Source organism: Eptesicus fuscus, chromosome 3, assembly GCF_027574615.1.
Source record: "Eptesicus fuscus isolate TK198812 chromosome 3, DD_ASM_mEF_20220401, whole genome shotgun sequence".
In the NCBI taxonomy this organism is placed as follows: domain Eukaryota; kingdom Metazoa; phylum Chordata; class Mammalia; order Chiroptera; family Vespertilionidae; genus Eptesicus; species Eptesicus fuscus.
The window spans coordinates 57,540,902-57,557,694 of record NC_072475.1 but is presented as its reverse complement, the minus strand read 5'-3'; the positions used below and the strand labels follow the sequence as shown (position 1 = coordinate 57,557,694).

The 16,793-nt window shown below is 39.2% G+C and overlaps 1 protein-coding gene across 1 annotated transcript in view; it reads left to right on the top strand.

The window, feature by feature from the left end:
- Nucleotides 1–16,793, top strand: part of SLC49A4 (solute carrier family 49 member 4) — a 75,216-nt gene that overhangs the window by 1,223 nt on the left and 57,200 nt on the right. Inside the window, exon 2 of the mRNA XM_028131163.2 lies at nt 7,956–8,049. Coding sequence (XP_027986964.2) covers nt 7,956–8,049 — 94 coding nt within the window. The remainder of the gene's footprint in view (nt 1–7,955; nt 8,050–16,793) is intronic.

Genomic DNA, 16,793 nt, shown 5'->3' with positions numbered 1-16,793 from the left:
AAACTCCGGATCTGACTCTGGTTTCTGGGAACCGATGCACCTCAGCTTTAAGGTGTGTGAATGGACTAGGTGGCTGTGTGAGTTGAGATTTTTGATGCTCAGATGAAACTTGCAGGTAATCGAGTCTCTCTCTTCACAGAAGAATACTCTGGTCAGATATCTCACTTGACCACTTGCCAGTATGATTCTTTGAGGAGGAAGGAAGGGTCATAGGATCGAATGATAAGGCATTGATTTATACCACACAAGCACAAGCAGATGGTTCATGATAGATGTGATGTAGCTGCTGAAAAGGGGCAGACGATTTTAGGCAGAGGAGCATCGTATCAAACACAAGAAGAGAAAACACTTGATAGGCTCTACTCCAGTGTTCCGTTCTGAACATTAATTTTAAGAAGGCTGTTGACAAGCTGGAGTACCTTAGAAGTTGTGTGGCAAGGATAATCAAGGATGTAAGAATCATAATGTGTAACATGAAGGGAACTGGGTGAGTCAGGCTTCAAAGAGAAACTTGAGGCAGGATATAAAATATGTGGAGATCAAGTGAAAGAGGAATTAGACTTAATGTGCGTGGGTCTAGAAGGAAGAACTAAACTGAGTGAAGTTACAAAGGGAGAAGCCACACAAGGAAGAACCTTCTAACAATGAAAGGGGCCCAACCCTGGAAGGTGTGTCTTGGTTGGTGTGGAACCTCCAGGTAGAGCAGGCACTTGTGCAGAAGATGTGCACTGGGTGCTGAGATAGGGTTTTTGTTCTGAATGGAGGTTTTCTTTTTATTTTTTAAAATATTTTTTTTATTGATTTCAGAGAGGAAGGGAGAGGGAGAGAGAGATAGAAACATCAGTGATGAGAGAGAATCATTGATCGGGTGCTTCCTGCATGCCTCACGCTGGGGATTGAGCCTGCAACCCCGGCATGTGCCCTGACCAAGAATCAAACCCTGACTTCCTGGTTCATAGGTCAATGCTCAACCACTGAGCCACAAGGGCCAGGCTGAGGTTTTCTTTTCATTTCTTTTTTCTTTTATTTTTTTTGTTTTGTTTGCTTTTAAACTAAATTATAGACTTCATTTAGATTTCACTAGTTATTTCCACTGTCCTTTCCCCTCCCCGCCGTTCCAGGGTTTCAGTGGAGGGTCCCAAATTGTGTTTAGTTGTTATTTCTCCCTAACCTCCTCCAATCTGTGACAGTTCCTCAGTCATTTCTTACAAGGTTGGCTAACTTGAGAGGGAAATGCTCTTTTGTTGTTTCTTTTTATCAGGAGCAATTTTCAATATTGTTCACTGAATTTAGCCAACCTTATTTTTATGATGGAGAAATGTTAATTTTTACCCTTATTATTATAATTCTGTCTGCTATCTCTGGCCGGATAAATTAGGGATTACCTATTTGCTTCATAAAACATGTTACTTTTAAGAGTTGTTTCAGAGTTCCCGTGAATATGTAGTGAGTTCAATTTTATGTTTTCAGTTGGTTGAAGCAATAAAAAATAAATTTAGAAATTCTCTCTTTTAGGAAGTGGTTTTCCTTTTCAGTAGCAGAAGGCTAATAAACGTTGATATGTTGGTTGTCCTGCTGCAGAGGGTCCATCTGCATACATCGAAACGGAGTTCTTGCTATTGTTGGGTTCTAACGTATCTTTCTCCCTAGAAGGCAGAGGTAGCTGCCTGGCCTTCCTGCTCCCATGGGTCACAGGCAGCTTAGCGTAGAAGACTGTTTCTCTTCCTGAGGCTGGCTTTGTACTCCTTTACCCCTTTTCATTTTCCAGCTAGGAGATCAAAAGGACTAGCTAGTGAGATACTAGGAGAGCCAAAAGCTAGTGTGCCCCAGAAGCCCTAAGCACTGGGGAGATAGCCCTCACAGAGTCTTCATTCTAGTGAGAAGACCCAGGCATCATGCAACAATAAAATTCACTATTTTCTATGTCAAATGGCGAATAGTGCTTTGGAAAGTAAAGTAAGGCAAGGGAGAACGGGGGTGTGATTGGATAATACTCTGTCTAGAGTGTCAGGGAAGGCCTTACTGATGCGTGTGTCTGAGGAGAGACCTAAAAGGAAGCTTGGCTTGTCAGTTCTGGATAAGACTGTTTTGGGAAAATACAAAGGTTTAGCATATCCAAGAGCAAACAAGTTTGGCATATCCAAGAGCAATGAGATCTGTGTGGCTGGAGTTGATCCATGAGGGAAATTGCAGTTTTGTCATGGATACAGTTATGGCAAACTTAAGGTCAGAGTGTAACCAACAGAGAGGAGGACTAAGCTGGGGTAGAGGACATGATTGTGGAATAAGAAGTCAGGGGACTGAAAGGGCAAGATACTGAAAGGATCTGTACAAGAAATCACCAGACTTATGAGAGCAGTGGTGTCCTAAGGAGTAATAATGAGCCAAGGCATTTTCAAGCAGTGAAGGTGAATGACCTGGAGGCAGGTATGTGGTGGTCTGTAGACATGCAGCCGGGAGTGGTGTGTATTCCAGTCAGAGAGAATGACATCAAAGGCTGTTCTGGCCATGGTGGAGTCACAAGAACTGCATATATCGTTCCACCTTAAACAACTAAAAACAAAACCAGAGTATATGAAACTGGTTTTTAGACATTGAACAACCAGCAGAGCAAGACAGTGATTCCTGTGGTTGCTTCAGCTTACTACCTGGAGAGAATTTACAAGCAGCACTGAAGAGATGGCAAGCCAAACAGAGTCCTGCGGTTTTCATTCATTAATTCATTCATTTATTATTGATTTCAGAGAAGAAGGGAGAGGGATTGAAACATCAATGATGAGAGAGAACCATTGATCAACTGCCTCCAGCACTCCCCCTATGGAGCCATTGATCAGCCTGCAACCCCAGCATGTGCCCTTGACTGGAATTGAACCCGGGACCCTTCAGTCCACAGACTGACTCTCTATCCACTGAGCCAAACCAGCTAGGGCACCTGCGGTTTTCTAAAGTTGAGGAGACAATTGAGGATTCAAAGAGGCTAACGTAGCTAGAATTCTTAGTGTAGACTACCAGAGAGGGGAAACGCTTCATAGAGAGCAAGGTCTAGATCTACAGGGAGTTCCTCTTGAGTCTTCAGCTATCTACTGGTCAGTAGATACTTGTAAGGAAACTAAGTCTGGTGAAAGGACCACCAAAAAGGAGCAGGCAGAACAATTCCCAAAGTTTATATAAGGCTCAGAATAGTTCACTTTCCTGACAGCCATCAGCTTATAATATATAGGCGGTTGGGTTTAATATTCAGAAGGGCATTGCCTCAGTAGTAAAGGTAGATGATCCCTAAACCAGTGGTCGGCAAACAGCGGCACTTGAGCTACATGTGGCTCGCGAGCCGCGGTTTGCCGCTCTGTTGACTAATGAGTTTGCCGACCACTGGGATAGGGGAGTAATCACAAGGAACAACAACAGCCTGTAATTATTGGAATCGAGAGTCTAGGTCAGTGGTCGGCAAACTCATTAGTCAACAGAGCGGCAAACCGTGGCTCGAAAGCCGCAGTTTGCTGACCACTGCCCTAGACTAAAGGATGTTCTGGTTCCATCTAGTAAAGCTTAAACAATCAAAGGTAACTGTATCTCAGAACATTGTTCAAATATATTTAAAGGAGTGAAAAAAAATCTATCGCAAAGAAGGTAAAAATCAGAATACCCAACATCCAAATCAGAAATTACCAAACATGCAAAGAAGCAGGAAAATTCAAACTCATAAAGATGAGAAAAATCAGTCAATAGAAACAGACCTGGAAATGTTGCAGATAATAGAATTCGTAGACAGGGACATCAGAACAACTAGTTTAAATATATGATATATGTTCAAGAAGATAGAAGAAAGCAAGGAGAGACACAGAAACAAAAGACCAACATTAAACTTCTAGAAATGAAAATGTGATCTATCTGAAGCAAAAATATATACTCTTTAGGATTTAAGAGCAGATTAGATGTTTCAGAAGAAAAGGTAAGTGAACTTGAAGACAGCAATAAATGCTATCCAAACTGGAACACAGAGAATAAAAGGCTAAAAGCTAACAAAAACCCTGACAAGCATCAGTGGGCTGCAGGACAATTTTAAGTAGTCTAATAAAGAAGAAGTGAGAAGTAATGGGAAAGGGTATGGAGTGAGATGAGATGTGTGTGTGTGTGTGTGTGTGTGTGTGTGTGTGTGTGTGTGTGTATGGGGGTGGGGGTGAGGTGGAATGAAGAAATAATGGCAGAAATATTACCAAATTTGATATCCAAGAAATTAAAAAATCCTAGCAGAAGAAACATGAAGAAAGCTATACCAACACACATCATAATCAGATTGGCTAAAACCAGGGAAAACCTTAAAAGCATTGAGAGAAAAGAGATTAGGGAGCTTAAGGGATGAGAGAGTAACAATGAGCTACAAGTGGCTGGGGGAACAATTTTCTCAGGGGAGAGGTTTCAGTGGGAGTAAGAAGGTGAAAAGAATATTTAGAGAAGAGCTTGAGAATATAGGGATTCCACTGACCCACTGATTCTGAGTACCTCAGAAGGCAGGCACAGTGGAAAGGTTTTAGGAGTTGGAGAGGTGGCAGGGGTGAAGTTAGATTAGGGGGTATATGAAGCCATACTGGGATATGGCTTGGATCCCATCATGGGATCTCTCTTGACTAATGCAAACAGGAATAACAGGCACAATGTAATTAGTCCTGATGGGCTCCAAGACAGATTGTGCTGGCCAGGCTGTGACTGCTGGGGATAGGGAGGCTAGAGGTCTTACAGGGAGCAAACAGGGCTTGCCTTCACTCCAGCTCATAGAAGTGTGGAGCCTGGAAAGAGTAGTCTTTCCAGATAAACTTTGAGGCCATGACTGCTTTCTTTCCCAGGCACCTGATGTAGAGACTCCATTCCTGCACTAAGCAGGTGCCCAGCAAAAAAAAAAGAGTAATCTCCTCTACTGGAAGGAAGCTTCCTGCAGTGTCTGGATTCCAAATAGGAATAGAACTTATTTTTATTTTCAGTCATGTTTAGTTTTCCAAAATCGTTCTAATACCGCTCATCAAATGGTGTTTGCACTCACGTCCTAGTACTACTGTAATCACTTGGGATCTAGTTATTTAAAGGTGTGAGATGTCTCTTAAGCCTATTTTCCTGGGGTCCTCTTGATATCTTTTTGATTACATGCAGTTATAGAATCCTGCCTCGTCAGGATTTGAATGAGGTAAAGAAAGCATCCTATTCAAAATTGAGCATCAGCTGGGGTGGATTAAGTAATACTTAGCAACAATTAAAAATAATCAAGAAAGCCACAAGCTGTACTTGCGAGGTTGCTTTAGTAATTAGATTTTGACAGCTCTTTATTCTTAAATGTTTGTATTAGCTGTTATATTATCATTTGTTGGATAAAAAGCATACTTGAGTAGAAACGTGTGCTAGCCTTGAACAGTAGTAATAGGGAACCTGGTTATTTGGGCCATATTGCTATAACCAATGCTCTGCTGCTCACTTACAAGTCAAATATTTAAGGGAAAAATAAATATCATGTAGAATGTAAGCCTTATAGTCCAAATCTGTAAAATCTTATTCAGTATCTCATAGGGTACCCATTTTGAAAGTTTAGGTTATTTAAGATCATAAATGTACTTTCTATTAATTACATTCTATTTCCTGTGGCTATCGTGTAATATTTTTAAAGGGAGAAGGAGAGGGAGAGGGAGAGGGGGGAAGGGAAGGGGGGAGAGAGAGAGAGAGAGAGAGAGAGAGAAAGAAACATTGATCAGCTGATTTCTGCACATCCTCTACTGGGGACTGAGCCCACAAAGCTAGCATGTGCCCTAACTAGGAATCCAGCCAGCAACCTTTTGGTGCATAGGACAACACTTAACCAACTGAGCCACATCATCCAGGACTATAATGTGGTTTTAAAATATGTGTTCTGTTAGTAGAAGCAGTAAATGAGCAATGTGTATGCATTGCTTGTTACCGAGAAGCGCAATTTTCTGTGCTATTCCTTTTGCCAAATTGCATTAATCATGTTCAGCTCACAAAGAATATTATAATGTTCATATCACAAATTGTCCTCAATGTAGTGTCTACGTGTGCCTGATCTGGATACCAAGTTTATTTTCCTCACTTATGTTTAATCTGAATAATTATAGTTTTGCTGATTTTCAGTTTTCTTCGAGCAGAGAAGCCCTTTGAAAAAACCATTAACCATCTCCCCTTTGCCAAAAAATGAGAAAGATATGAAAAGAGAGAAAATTTTGCATTAAACAGTTTGTCTACTCGCTGTGAAATGGTTTCAAAGAGGGGTTGAGTTTGGGAGAAATTGGAAGAAATTTTGCCCCCTCTGCCACATGCTCACTATGAGCCACTGTGTGATGTGGCTGCTGCAGACAAGAAGATGGCATTCGTTTAGAAGCAACAGCAGCTTTCCAATGGTAGGATGATATAGTCCCACTTTATTACTTAGGTTATTGTGTCTGTCTTTTGGTGCCTTCTTTTTATATTCTCTCTTACCCTATTATCCATGTGACCGACCAGAGGCAAACATTTTAAAAATAATTGTTCATATTGTGATATAAAAGGGAAAGCTGTCTGACCCAAATTTCTTCTAAAGTCCTAAGCTATGTTTTCTTTTTCTTTTTTTTTAAAACAACTTTCTGTAAGTTGAAAGCCATCTGATAAATCAAGAAAAATAAAAAGAAAGACCATTCTTGTGTTACTAATCAAAGGATTCTCAAGATCACCTCCTATGACCCTATAACAAGCATTAGCTTATCTATACTAATAAAAGGATAATATGCTAATCAGACCAGGAGACCTTCTGGACTCCTTCCAGACAAAGCCATGGTGGTGGGGCCGAGGCAGAGGCGATCAGGCCAGGAGGTGAGGGCAGTTGAGGGTAAACAGGCTGGCAAAGGGAGGGCAATTGGGGGTGAGCAGGCCGGCAAGGGGGGGCAGTTGGGTGCAACCAGGCCAGCGGGGGGGGGGGGCACTTGGGGGCGAGCAGGCTGGCGGGGGGGCAGTTGGGGGCGAGTAGGCCAGCGGGGGCGGGGGGGGCAATTGGGGGCAATCAGGCTGACAGGCAGAATGGTTAGGGGCATTCAGGCAAGCAGGCAGTTAGGAGCCAGTGGTCCAGGATTGTGAGAGGAATATCCGACTGCAGGTTTAGGACATCCCCCGAGGGGTCCCAGATTGGAGAGGGTACAGGCCGGGGTTAAGGACACCCCCTTTACCGTGCACGAATTTCGTGCACCGGCCTACTAGTCATGATTATAATATAAAATACGTAATTAGCCAGTTGTCATTTTTGGAGAAAATTTAAAGCAATAATATATCACATTAAAAAATGTTTTAGCGCCCTGGCCAATTTGGCTCAGTGGATAGAGCGTTGGCCTGCAGACCGAAGGGTCCCAGGTTTGATTCCGGTCATGGGCACATGCCCAGGTTGCGGGCTCAGCCCCAGTTGGGGATGTGCAGGAGGCAGCCTATCAGTGATTCTCCCTCATCATTGATGTTTCTATCTCTCTCTCCTCTCCCTTCCTCTCTGAAATCAATAAAAAAAATTTTTAAAGTTAAAACTACCACTCTTTAAAAATATATATATTATAGTGAAAGTTTAGAGTTTTTGCAGTTTGCATTTAAAAATTAGAAATTTTATATTGGAGATATAAAACTAAAATACCTAGTCCTTTAAATGTTTTTTCTATATTTTTAGTGTTCCATATGAACAAAACATTCTAACCATTTATTTTGAAAAAACCAGAGCTAATGGAACTTCTTTTATCCTTGATGTGATCATTAAATTTTCTATTAAAGTTATACAAATTTCATTTTCAGCATGTAGAGGTCTTTTGTCCATGTTGGGTGTTATGGGGAAAAGCTATAATATTTGGTTATAACATTATTATGATTGAATAAAAAAATCTTTATTCTTAACACTGGACTTACTTGAAGAGAAAATAGAAAATAATCCGGATGTTTTTGTTTCCTTTTAGGTCTTCGGATAACTGTGCTCCTGACATCCTTCCTCATGGTTTTGGGAACTGGTCTAAGATGCATACCTATATCAGACTTAATGCTTAAAAGAAGGTAACTCCTATAAATAACATAAAATTCTTTCCCCAATTTTTTCTTTTGTTATGAGTATGTTATGTATGTTTGCTTATAAACTTTTAGTGAACAGTTCTATTTTTAAGATGATCAATAGAGGGTCATACTTATAGTAGCATTTATTTTCCCCCTATATAATGATTAATTTAGTATACATTTATTAGTTGTTATATGGAAGACATTATACTAGTTATGTAAATAAAAAGAGAACAAGTTCATCTTCATGCTATCCAGGTGCTATAATAACCACAGGAAAATAATAGTGTAACGTAAGGAAGAATGACGTAGTTAATGTCATAGAAGAGGTTAAAATTGCTCTGAGAGACTGAGAAGTTCAGTCTGAGGGTATGAAGAAGGAGAGTTTGTGAAAGAGCTGATAATTAAACGAGGTATTGAAGGATGAGTAGAATTCTGGTAACTATTGTCAGGGGAAGGATATTCCGGGATAGCGGAACATGAGGAACAAAGGCATGGAGGCAGGTAAGTGTAGGCCTCTTCTGAGCTCGGTAGGTAGTTTCATTTCTGCCACTGGGGTCCATGGATTTATTCTCAGGGGATGTAAAATATAAGAAGATTTAAAATTTTTGTTTTCCTTTTGTTTATAATACTGTATCAAGAATTATTTTACCAGTAACAATCTATATTTAAAAATCATTTTTTATTTATCAGAAGTTCCGTTTCTTAAATTAGTGTTTCTCAAATGGTGTCTTTAGATGTGACCTTGTAAACCATTAAGAAATTTTTTCCCTTTAAAAAGGACCCATAAAATACTCGATTTTGGGAGACACTGGTCTATAGAACAAGGTATTAGAATGGAATGTGAAGAGATGAGTTGACAAAAGAGCATCCAGGTTATGTAGGATCTTGATGCCACCCTATAGAGTTGTATTTTCCTCAAAGGACAGTTGTGAGCCACTTAGGTTCTTAATCAGAGCAGCATTAGAGTCAGACCCATGTGAGGTAAACTACTGATTGGAGGTGTGTAGGATTAGTTACAGAGCCTGCCGGCAGGAGACCAGGAAAGATGCAGTGAGAGCCCAAGCTGGAGTCATTCTTTTGTTTGTTTATTTATGTATTAGCTCATTTATTGAACAAAGCTAACTGAGCTATTATGTGTTCTGGGCGTGGGGGATACAGCATGGAACACAGTAGACAAATCCCTGCCTCATGGAGTTTACATTCCAGTTGGGGAGGCTGGCAATAATCTAGGTAAGTAAGTAAAATATGTAGTATGTGCTATGGAGAAAAGAAGTAAAATAAGAAAGAAAGATTTGAAATGTCAGCAGAAGGATGGTAAAATTTCATAAATAACGAAAAAACCTCATTGGGAAGTTCACTTTTTTGGATAAAACCCTAGGACGGAATGATGCATTATCTAGGGGACAAGAATTCTAAGCAGAGAGAATAACAAGGGGAAAGGGTGGGAAGGGAATGACATGGCTTGGCAGGGAGATAATGGCTGGAGTTGAGTGAGAGACTTCATGGGAAGAATAGTAGGAAATGAGACCAGCACAGTTATGCATGGTGGTGGGAGTGTGAGCTAGGAAACCACTGGAAGTTTTGAGCCAAGGAGAACCAGAGTCATAGTCTGCTTTACTTAGAATAGACTCAAGCTGGAGGTCAAGGCAGGAGTAAGGAGACCTATTAGGAAACCAGTGCTATAAACTAGGTAAGAGAAGATGGTAGCCTCGGCCATAGTGGTGGCAATGGTGGTGGTGAGAAGTGGTCAAATTCTTTTTTTTTTTTAAGTATATTTTTATTGATTTCAGAGAAGAAGGGAGAGGGAGAGAGAGAGAGAAACATTAATGATGAGAGAGAGTCATTGATTGGCTGCCTCCTGCACACCTCATACTGGGGATCAAGCCCGAAACCCAGGCATGTGCCCTGACAGGGAATCGAACCTTGGCCTCCTGGTTTATAGGTTGACGCTCAAACACTGAGCCATACCGGCCAGGCTAGAAGTGGTCAGATTCTGATTATGTTTTGAAGGATTTGCTGATGGACTGGATAAGGAGATAAGAAAAAGAGTAGAGTCCAAAAGGACTCTGGGAAGTTGTGGGAATGAAAAGAATGGCCCAGATATGAGAGAAAGAAATTGAAGGCAGAGTGTTAAGATTTCACTCAAAGAATACAGGAGGAGGGAGGAGTGAATTTTAAGGACAAGATGTTGACTTTCATTTGGAAAAGAATTTTTCCATTTCAAAATAAATACTGTTCATTTTCAAATTTTTAAAATATGTTATCTTTCCAGAAAATATAAACTGCAAGTATTTCATATTTTAAAAGGAAGACAGCCAAATCATTTGGGTTCCTGTGGAAAGCTAGTCTTATTTCCTATCCTGAGTGAGGTTTTAATAGATTAGTTTCATTATTGTATTGTGATTACTTTCATTATCATTATGGTCTTAATTTTTCAAACATCCAGTTTTTTTTCTAAGCATCCTCAGCTTTTAAGTACAAATTTCAGGGTAAGCTTAAATTCTACAATACATTCTTGTAAAATGCTTATTAATATATTTGTTAGCTTTTCTTCTGTTTGGGGCCATCCATATTATTACTTCTCTCTGGTTTTATATCCATCCCTTCATATACTTTCCAGATATAAAATTCCAGGAATAATAAAGTGTTGACTCTGTTTTGGTGGAGAAAGTGGTATGAAAAAGAAATAAAGCTCATAAAGGAATGTAAACAAAGCAGGAAAGGGAAGAAATAAATAAAATAGAATTCAGAGAGATTGAATCGTTTATGAAAAAACTTGAATTTTCAGTCCTTGTGTGTTCAGTTATAAAGAATTTAGTAATATTATCCCCTTGGAATTAGATTTCATTTTATGTCTATACAGTATTTCTTTTAAGCAGTATTATTTATTAACAGCTGTTAAAATGAAAATGCTACAACTGGAATATGTATTGTTGACTGGTAAGTTCAATACATCACCACTTTGAAGCTTCGTCTGACACTCAGTGGGAAGGGATAAAGACTGTTAATGTGCATTTGTCCAGCACTGAAACAGCATTTGGCAGTCTGTGTTTTTGTGGCCCTGTTTCACTTGGAGCTTTTGAGTTACTGATCCAGCCTGTGGAATATTGTCCATGCACCTAATGGCTTCCTGTATCTTAGCTTATGTAAATCTCAAGAATAGTGGCTTTCTGACAAGCCCTTCCCTCAATCAAAACCAGTCTTAACCACCTTCCAAATGGTGTTCCACCACTCCATAGTATCAATTATTTACTTTATGTACATCGTATCAATGAAAATTCAAGAAAAATTATTTTACCATTTTTCTATTAATATCATAGACAAATATGGAATTTAGAATAATGAAGTATAAGACATTTCTCCTTTTATGATCCGGAAGCAAATCAAACCTAAAGAAATTATAGATGGCATTGCTCTATAGTGTGAAATGTGATATTGCATACCCAGTGAACAATTTAAAGACCTAGAAGGTGAACTTATATAGTAAGTTATACCTGCTTTTAATCATAGATGTATTCAATAATTCCTATAACACATTGCCATACCATTATTTTTCAATTCAGTATAATTTTCATTAATATTAACAATAGATAACGTTTACTAATATGTATTATATAGTTAAATACTATGCATCTAGTTAACATAGATTTTCTAGAAATATACTCCATTTTGAAATGCTTTGCAGCTGGCAAAACTACATTTAAATTGATCATAACAGAAAAAAATGATTTGTTTAGTATATGGTTTTGTGACAACTGCTTATCTCTCTGGGGGAAAAAAAATAAAGTTGAACCTTAAATCTCTGCCTCAACAGTTAGTAAATTTCAGTTGGATCTAAGATTTAAATGTAAAAAATAAACCATAAACATATGAGAAAACCAGACTTTTTTAATAAGACTGTTTTTTAATAACCTTATAATGGAGAAGGCCTTCCTAAAACACACATCCTCAAAGCGATAAAAGAAAAGCTTAATATATTTGACTACTTAAAATTTTTAAATATCTGCATGATTAAATATACTATAAAACAAAGTCAAAGACAAGTTAAAAACCGGGAAATATTCTCGACAATAAGAAACATAGCAACTCAGTAGGAAAATGGGTGATAGATATGAGCAAGTAATTATAGAAATTGAAATACAAATGACATAAACTTAAGATGTTCAACTTTCCAGCATAATTAAGGAAATGAAAATTAATACAGCAATTAAATATCTGTTTATTAGCAAAAGTGAAAAAGTATGATAATGTGCTGTGTTGTTGAAGTATAGGGAAAAACAGAACCCTGTGATGGGCGAGTAGTTTGATGCATCCTATTTGGAGGGCATTTTGGCAGTATTTACTAGATTCAAAATATACATGTTCTTTAACCCAGTATTTGCATGTCTAGAAAATTGGCTCACATATAAAGCTCTACCAGTTTGTAAGAACAACCATGTTTATTCAGCTTTGCTTATAATAGTACTAGATGCCCAGTGCACAAAATTCATGGATGGGTAGGGTCCCTAGGCCTGGCCCGTGATCAGGGCCAATCAGGGCTGATCGGGGACTTGCAGCTGCCAACCAGGGCCTCCCTTCCCTGGCTGCTGGCTAGGGCCTGCCTTCATTCCACGCTGCCCCCTGGTGGTCAGTGCACGTCACAGCGAGTGATCAAACTCCCAGTCTCCGGGTCAAACTCCCGAGGGTACAATTTGTATATTAGGCTTTTATGTATATAGACTAGAGGCCCAGTGCACGAAATTCGTGCGGGAGGGGGGGGGGTCCCTCAGCCCAGCCCATGCCCTCTTGCAATCCAGGACCCCTCGGGGGATGTCGGACAGCCAGTTTTGGCCTGATCCCCGCAGGCCAGGCCAAGGGACTCCACCAGTGCATGAATCCGTGCACTGGGCCTCTAGTATGCATATAAGATCTTTGGTTAATCTCTTCCTGCCCTCCCCCTTTCCCTCTGAGATTCACTAGTCTGTTCCATGTTTCCATGCCTGTGCATTGAGGGTCTGCCCCCTGGTGGTCAGTGCGCATCATAGCTACCAGTCAAACAGTTGAATGGTCGCTTATGCTTTTATATATATAGATTGTGTTTAATATCTTCTCACATAGAAATAAGTGAGAAGGAGATAGTGTATGCCATTGTTTGGCAAGGGCTATTTATAAAAGAAACCATTACCATTGGTTATTTTTTGGGAGGAGGCTTAGGAAACTAGAAGTCTAGATGGAAAGGAGATTTACCTTTTATTTTGTACTCTTTTCTAGTCTTTGAAATATTTTTACTTTTGCATATATTACCTTTCTGACTGAGAACACCAGGTAAGTGAAATAATTAGAGCGTCAATAATGAAAATAAGAGAAGGAAAGGTAAGCGTTATATGTAAATTTCCCTAGTACAGAAATATAAACCTTTTGATGTAAAAATGAACAATTGGTAGATTTAAGAACTAAGACTCGTCTCTGTTTTTACATAAGATTCATATTCCCCTAGGTCAATATTTTTTAGAAGTATGGTCCATAGACTACAGGATGGTTTAAAATACAGATTCTTGGGCCTCACTCCAATCCTACTCAGTTAGTCTCTGGAGTGAATCCCAAATCAATAATTTTAACAAGTTCCTCAAAGGTTCAATTATTGCATCTAATTCAAAATCCAGGATTTCTGGCTTCTGCGGAGTCTTTGCGGCTCTCTGGGAGTAATTTCTTTGTTGTTTGTGGCTTTGGCTCTGTCCTCTGCAAGGCTCCTTTCTTGTCCAGCCCCCTCACTGTCCACGCCTGCGAATGTTGGAGGAAATGCTCTTTGTGAGGGCTACACAGCTCTGCGTTTCCCTTTCTGCCTGGTGCTAATTTGGGGACCTGAGGATTGCTTTAGGCATCTGCAGTCTTAAACTTTCCTAGAACTGTTTTGTAATGTCTTCCCTCTAGAAAGGAACACCGCCATGCCGACACCTTGATTTTAGCCCAGTGAGACCTATGTTGGACTTCTGATTCATAGAACTGTGATATAATAAATTAGTGTTGTTTTAAAGCTGCTGAGTGTGTGACACTTTGTTACAAGAGCAATAACAAACTAGCACACCAAGTTACTTGTGTGTGTGTGTGTGTGTGTGTGTGTGTGTGTGTGTGTGTGTGTGTGTGCGCGCACGTGCGTGTGTGCATGTGTGCGTAATTTTTAGTGATGTTCAGTGCTGGTCAGGCACGTCCTGTCATGCACTACGGAAGGGAATGAAAATTACTACAAACTCCTTTGAAAATCAGTTTTGAATTAAGTTTCGTGAGGGCTGAAATGTTCATACCTTTGTTTCATTGATCTTAAAGAAATAATTGGGAAAGTGGCAAATATTTACATACAAAGATGGTCACAACAGCATTATTTTTTTCCCTTTTTTAAATATATTTTATTGATTTTTTACAGAGAGGAAGGGAGAGGGATAGAGAGTTAGAAACATCGATGAGAGAGAAACATCGATCAGCTGCCTCTTGCACTCCCTCTACTGGGGATGTGCCCGCAACCAAGGTACATGCCCTTGACTGGAATCGAACCCGGGACCCTTCAGTCCGCAGGCCGACGCTCTATCCACTGAGCCAAACCGGTCAGGGCACAACAGCATTATTAATATTAGCAAATAAGTAGCAAACATTAGAAAAATGCTTAAATGGGTTTTTGTACATCTTCATAATAGACTGCCATGGAGCCATTATAATTATAATAATAAATTATGAAGAATCTTTAGTGAAATGATAAAATGCTTATGATAAACTGTAAAGTTAAAAATATTTAGTGCACAAAACTGTATATTCTATATGATATCTGTGGTTACCTATGCTTAAGTATTGATTGGGGGGGGGGGTGGAAATGAAAGAAAAAAAAGATTAAAAAACCCAAAATATTAATAGTGCTTGTGTGAGTTATTTAATTGAATTATTGAATTTGTTCATTTTTTCCTTCTCTTTGTACTCCTCTACTATGAGTATATATACTTTTAAGCTAAGAGTACAAGATATAAGGTAGGAGACAAGAAAAAAGTTATGAGACAAATGTGGGGAGGTTGACATCTCTCAGATCAGTTCATTTCCCCCCTGTACCTTGCCGAGAGATTATTGCATTTGGCCTTAATAAAAACTCTGTGAGATAGAACAGAAAGGGAATAAGTGATTCAACAAAGATTACATGGTTAATAAATTTAGCTAAGACTAGAAGCTGAGTCTTCTGATATCTAATCCAGTATTCTTTTTCTGTACTTTCTATAACTGGTACTTGATAAATAATTATAAGATTCTTTAGGGACAAGACTGTAATCCTCATCTTTGTATTCCCTTTAGTGTCTAGCTGCAGGTGCCTTCACTATAATAGATATTCAATAGATATTTTTAATTGAATCTTAATTGGCCAAAATTATTAAAGATACAAAAGTGAAATCGATTTTTATAAAAGAAAACTGAGGCTGTGATAACAGTCTTTAGAAGGCTCACTTCCTTTCCACCATTATCTCTATTTCTTCCTTCCTAACTTCCTTTCTCCTGTAATTGATTCATAACATCTCTGATCCTTTTTATTGCCCTATCTTTTCTTGAGCTACATAAAGGAAAACTCTTTCTAGCACTTTTGACATTTTCAGTATCCAAGAATTCTATAACACATGAGTTTATTCTGACATACAATGATTAAGAATTGGAAAAAAATGTGTGTGAACCATTGGCATATTGAGCCTTAGAGGGAAGTATTTTATAGATTCTAAATTATTTCATATTAAAAATACATATCATTTAAGTTAAGGTTGCTGTACTTACACTAATACTGTATCTGCTAAGTTTCTAAAAAGCTGACTCTCCAATGTTATCACCAATGCTAGTCATAATAAACTGAAGGTTTATAAAGTAGATTTATGCACAGAATAAAAATATACTAGCTACTGTATGCCTTGGATCTGAGAATCTTAGGTTGTCTTAGCAATCAATGATTTTTATTATTACTATTGTTAACAGAGAACCTTCAGAATGAGACCATGTGGAAGAATAGAGAGATGTGTAGGCTGATGAAATCAATTCTAATTTTACTTACTAGTCCTGGCTCGGCCATTAGCTAATTGTGTGACTTTGGAGCTCCCCCAATACTTTTAGGGGTAGGGAAGTTATAAAATTATAACTTTTAATTTGATTTAAAACAGGGTAATAGCCTTTCTGGAGCTCAGTTTTTCTATAGAATGAGAAGGGTGGGTTATCTAGGTGAGGTTTCAAGTCTCTTCCAGCTATAAAAAATTCTAAGGCTAAAACATCATATTATTCTAAGTAGAAAATAATTTAGGAATGATAGGTGTTTGTTCCAGGATATCAGAAAGCAAAAGATTAGGATATCAGAATACCATTAAATACAAACGGAAATGTCAGGTACATTCGAAAACGTCAACTAGAGACCTTCAGTTTGAACTTTTGCTGTTGGCATTTCTTTGAAAAGCTGTGGTATATAGAATAATACGAGAGGGAGTGCAGCTGTGCACAAGTACCACACGGACCACCAGGCCTGAGCCTCTCCACGGGCAGGGGCACTAATTGAGGGCAGAAAGTACACAGGCAAGGGCAGGACTTGGTGAGGCCTGTTGAGGTGTCCCCCTGGCCGGCCACAGGCCAGCAAACCTCAGCAAGACTGACCCTGGTGGGCAGCATTCGGCCTTCCCAGTCTCTGCGGTATAGTTCTGCTGGTGCGGGAGAAATTCACAAATCTTTAATCTTCCTCTCAGCCGCTATGGAAATTCCCCTAT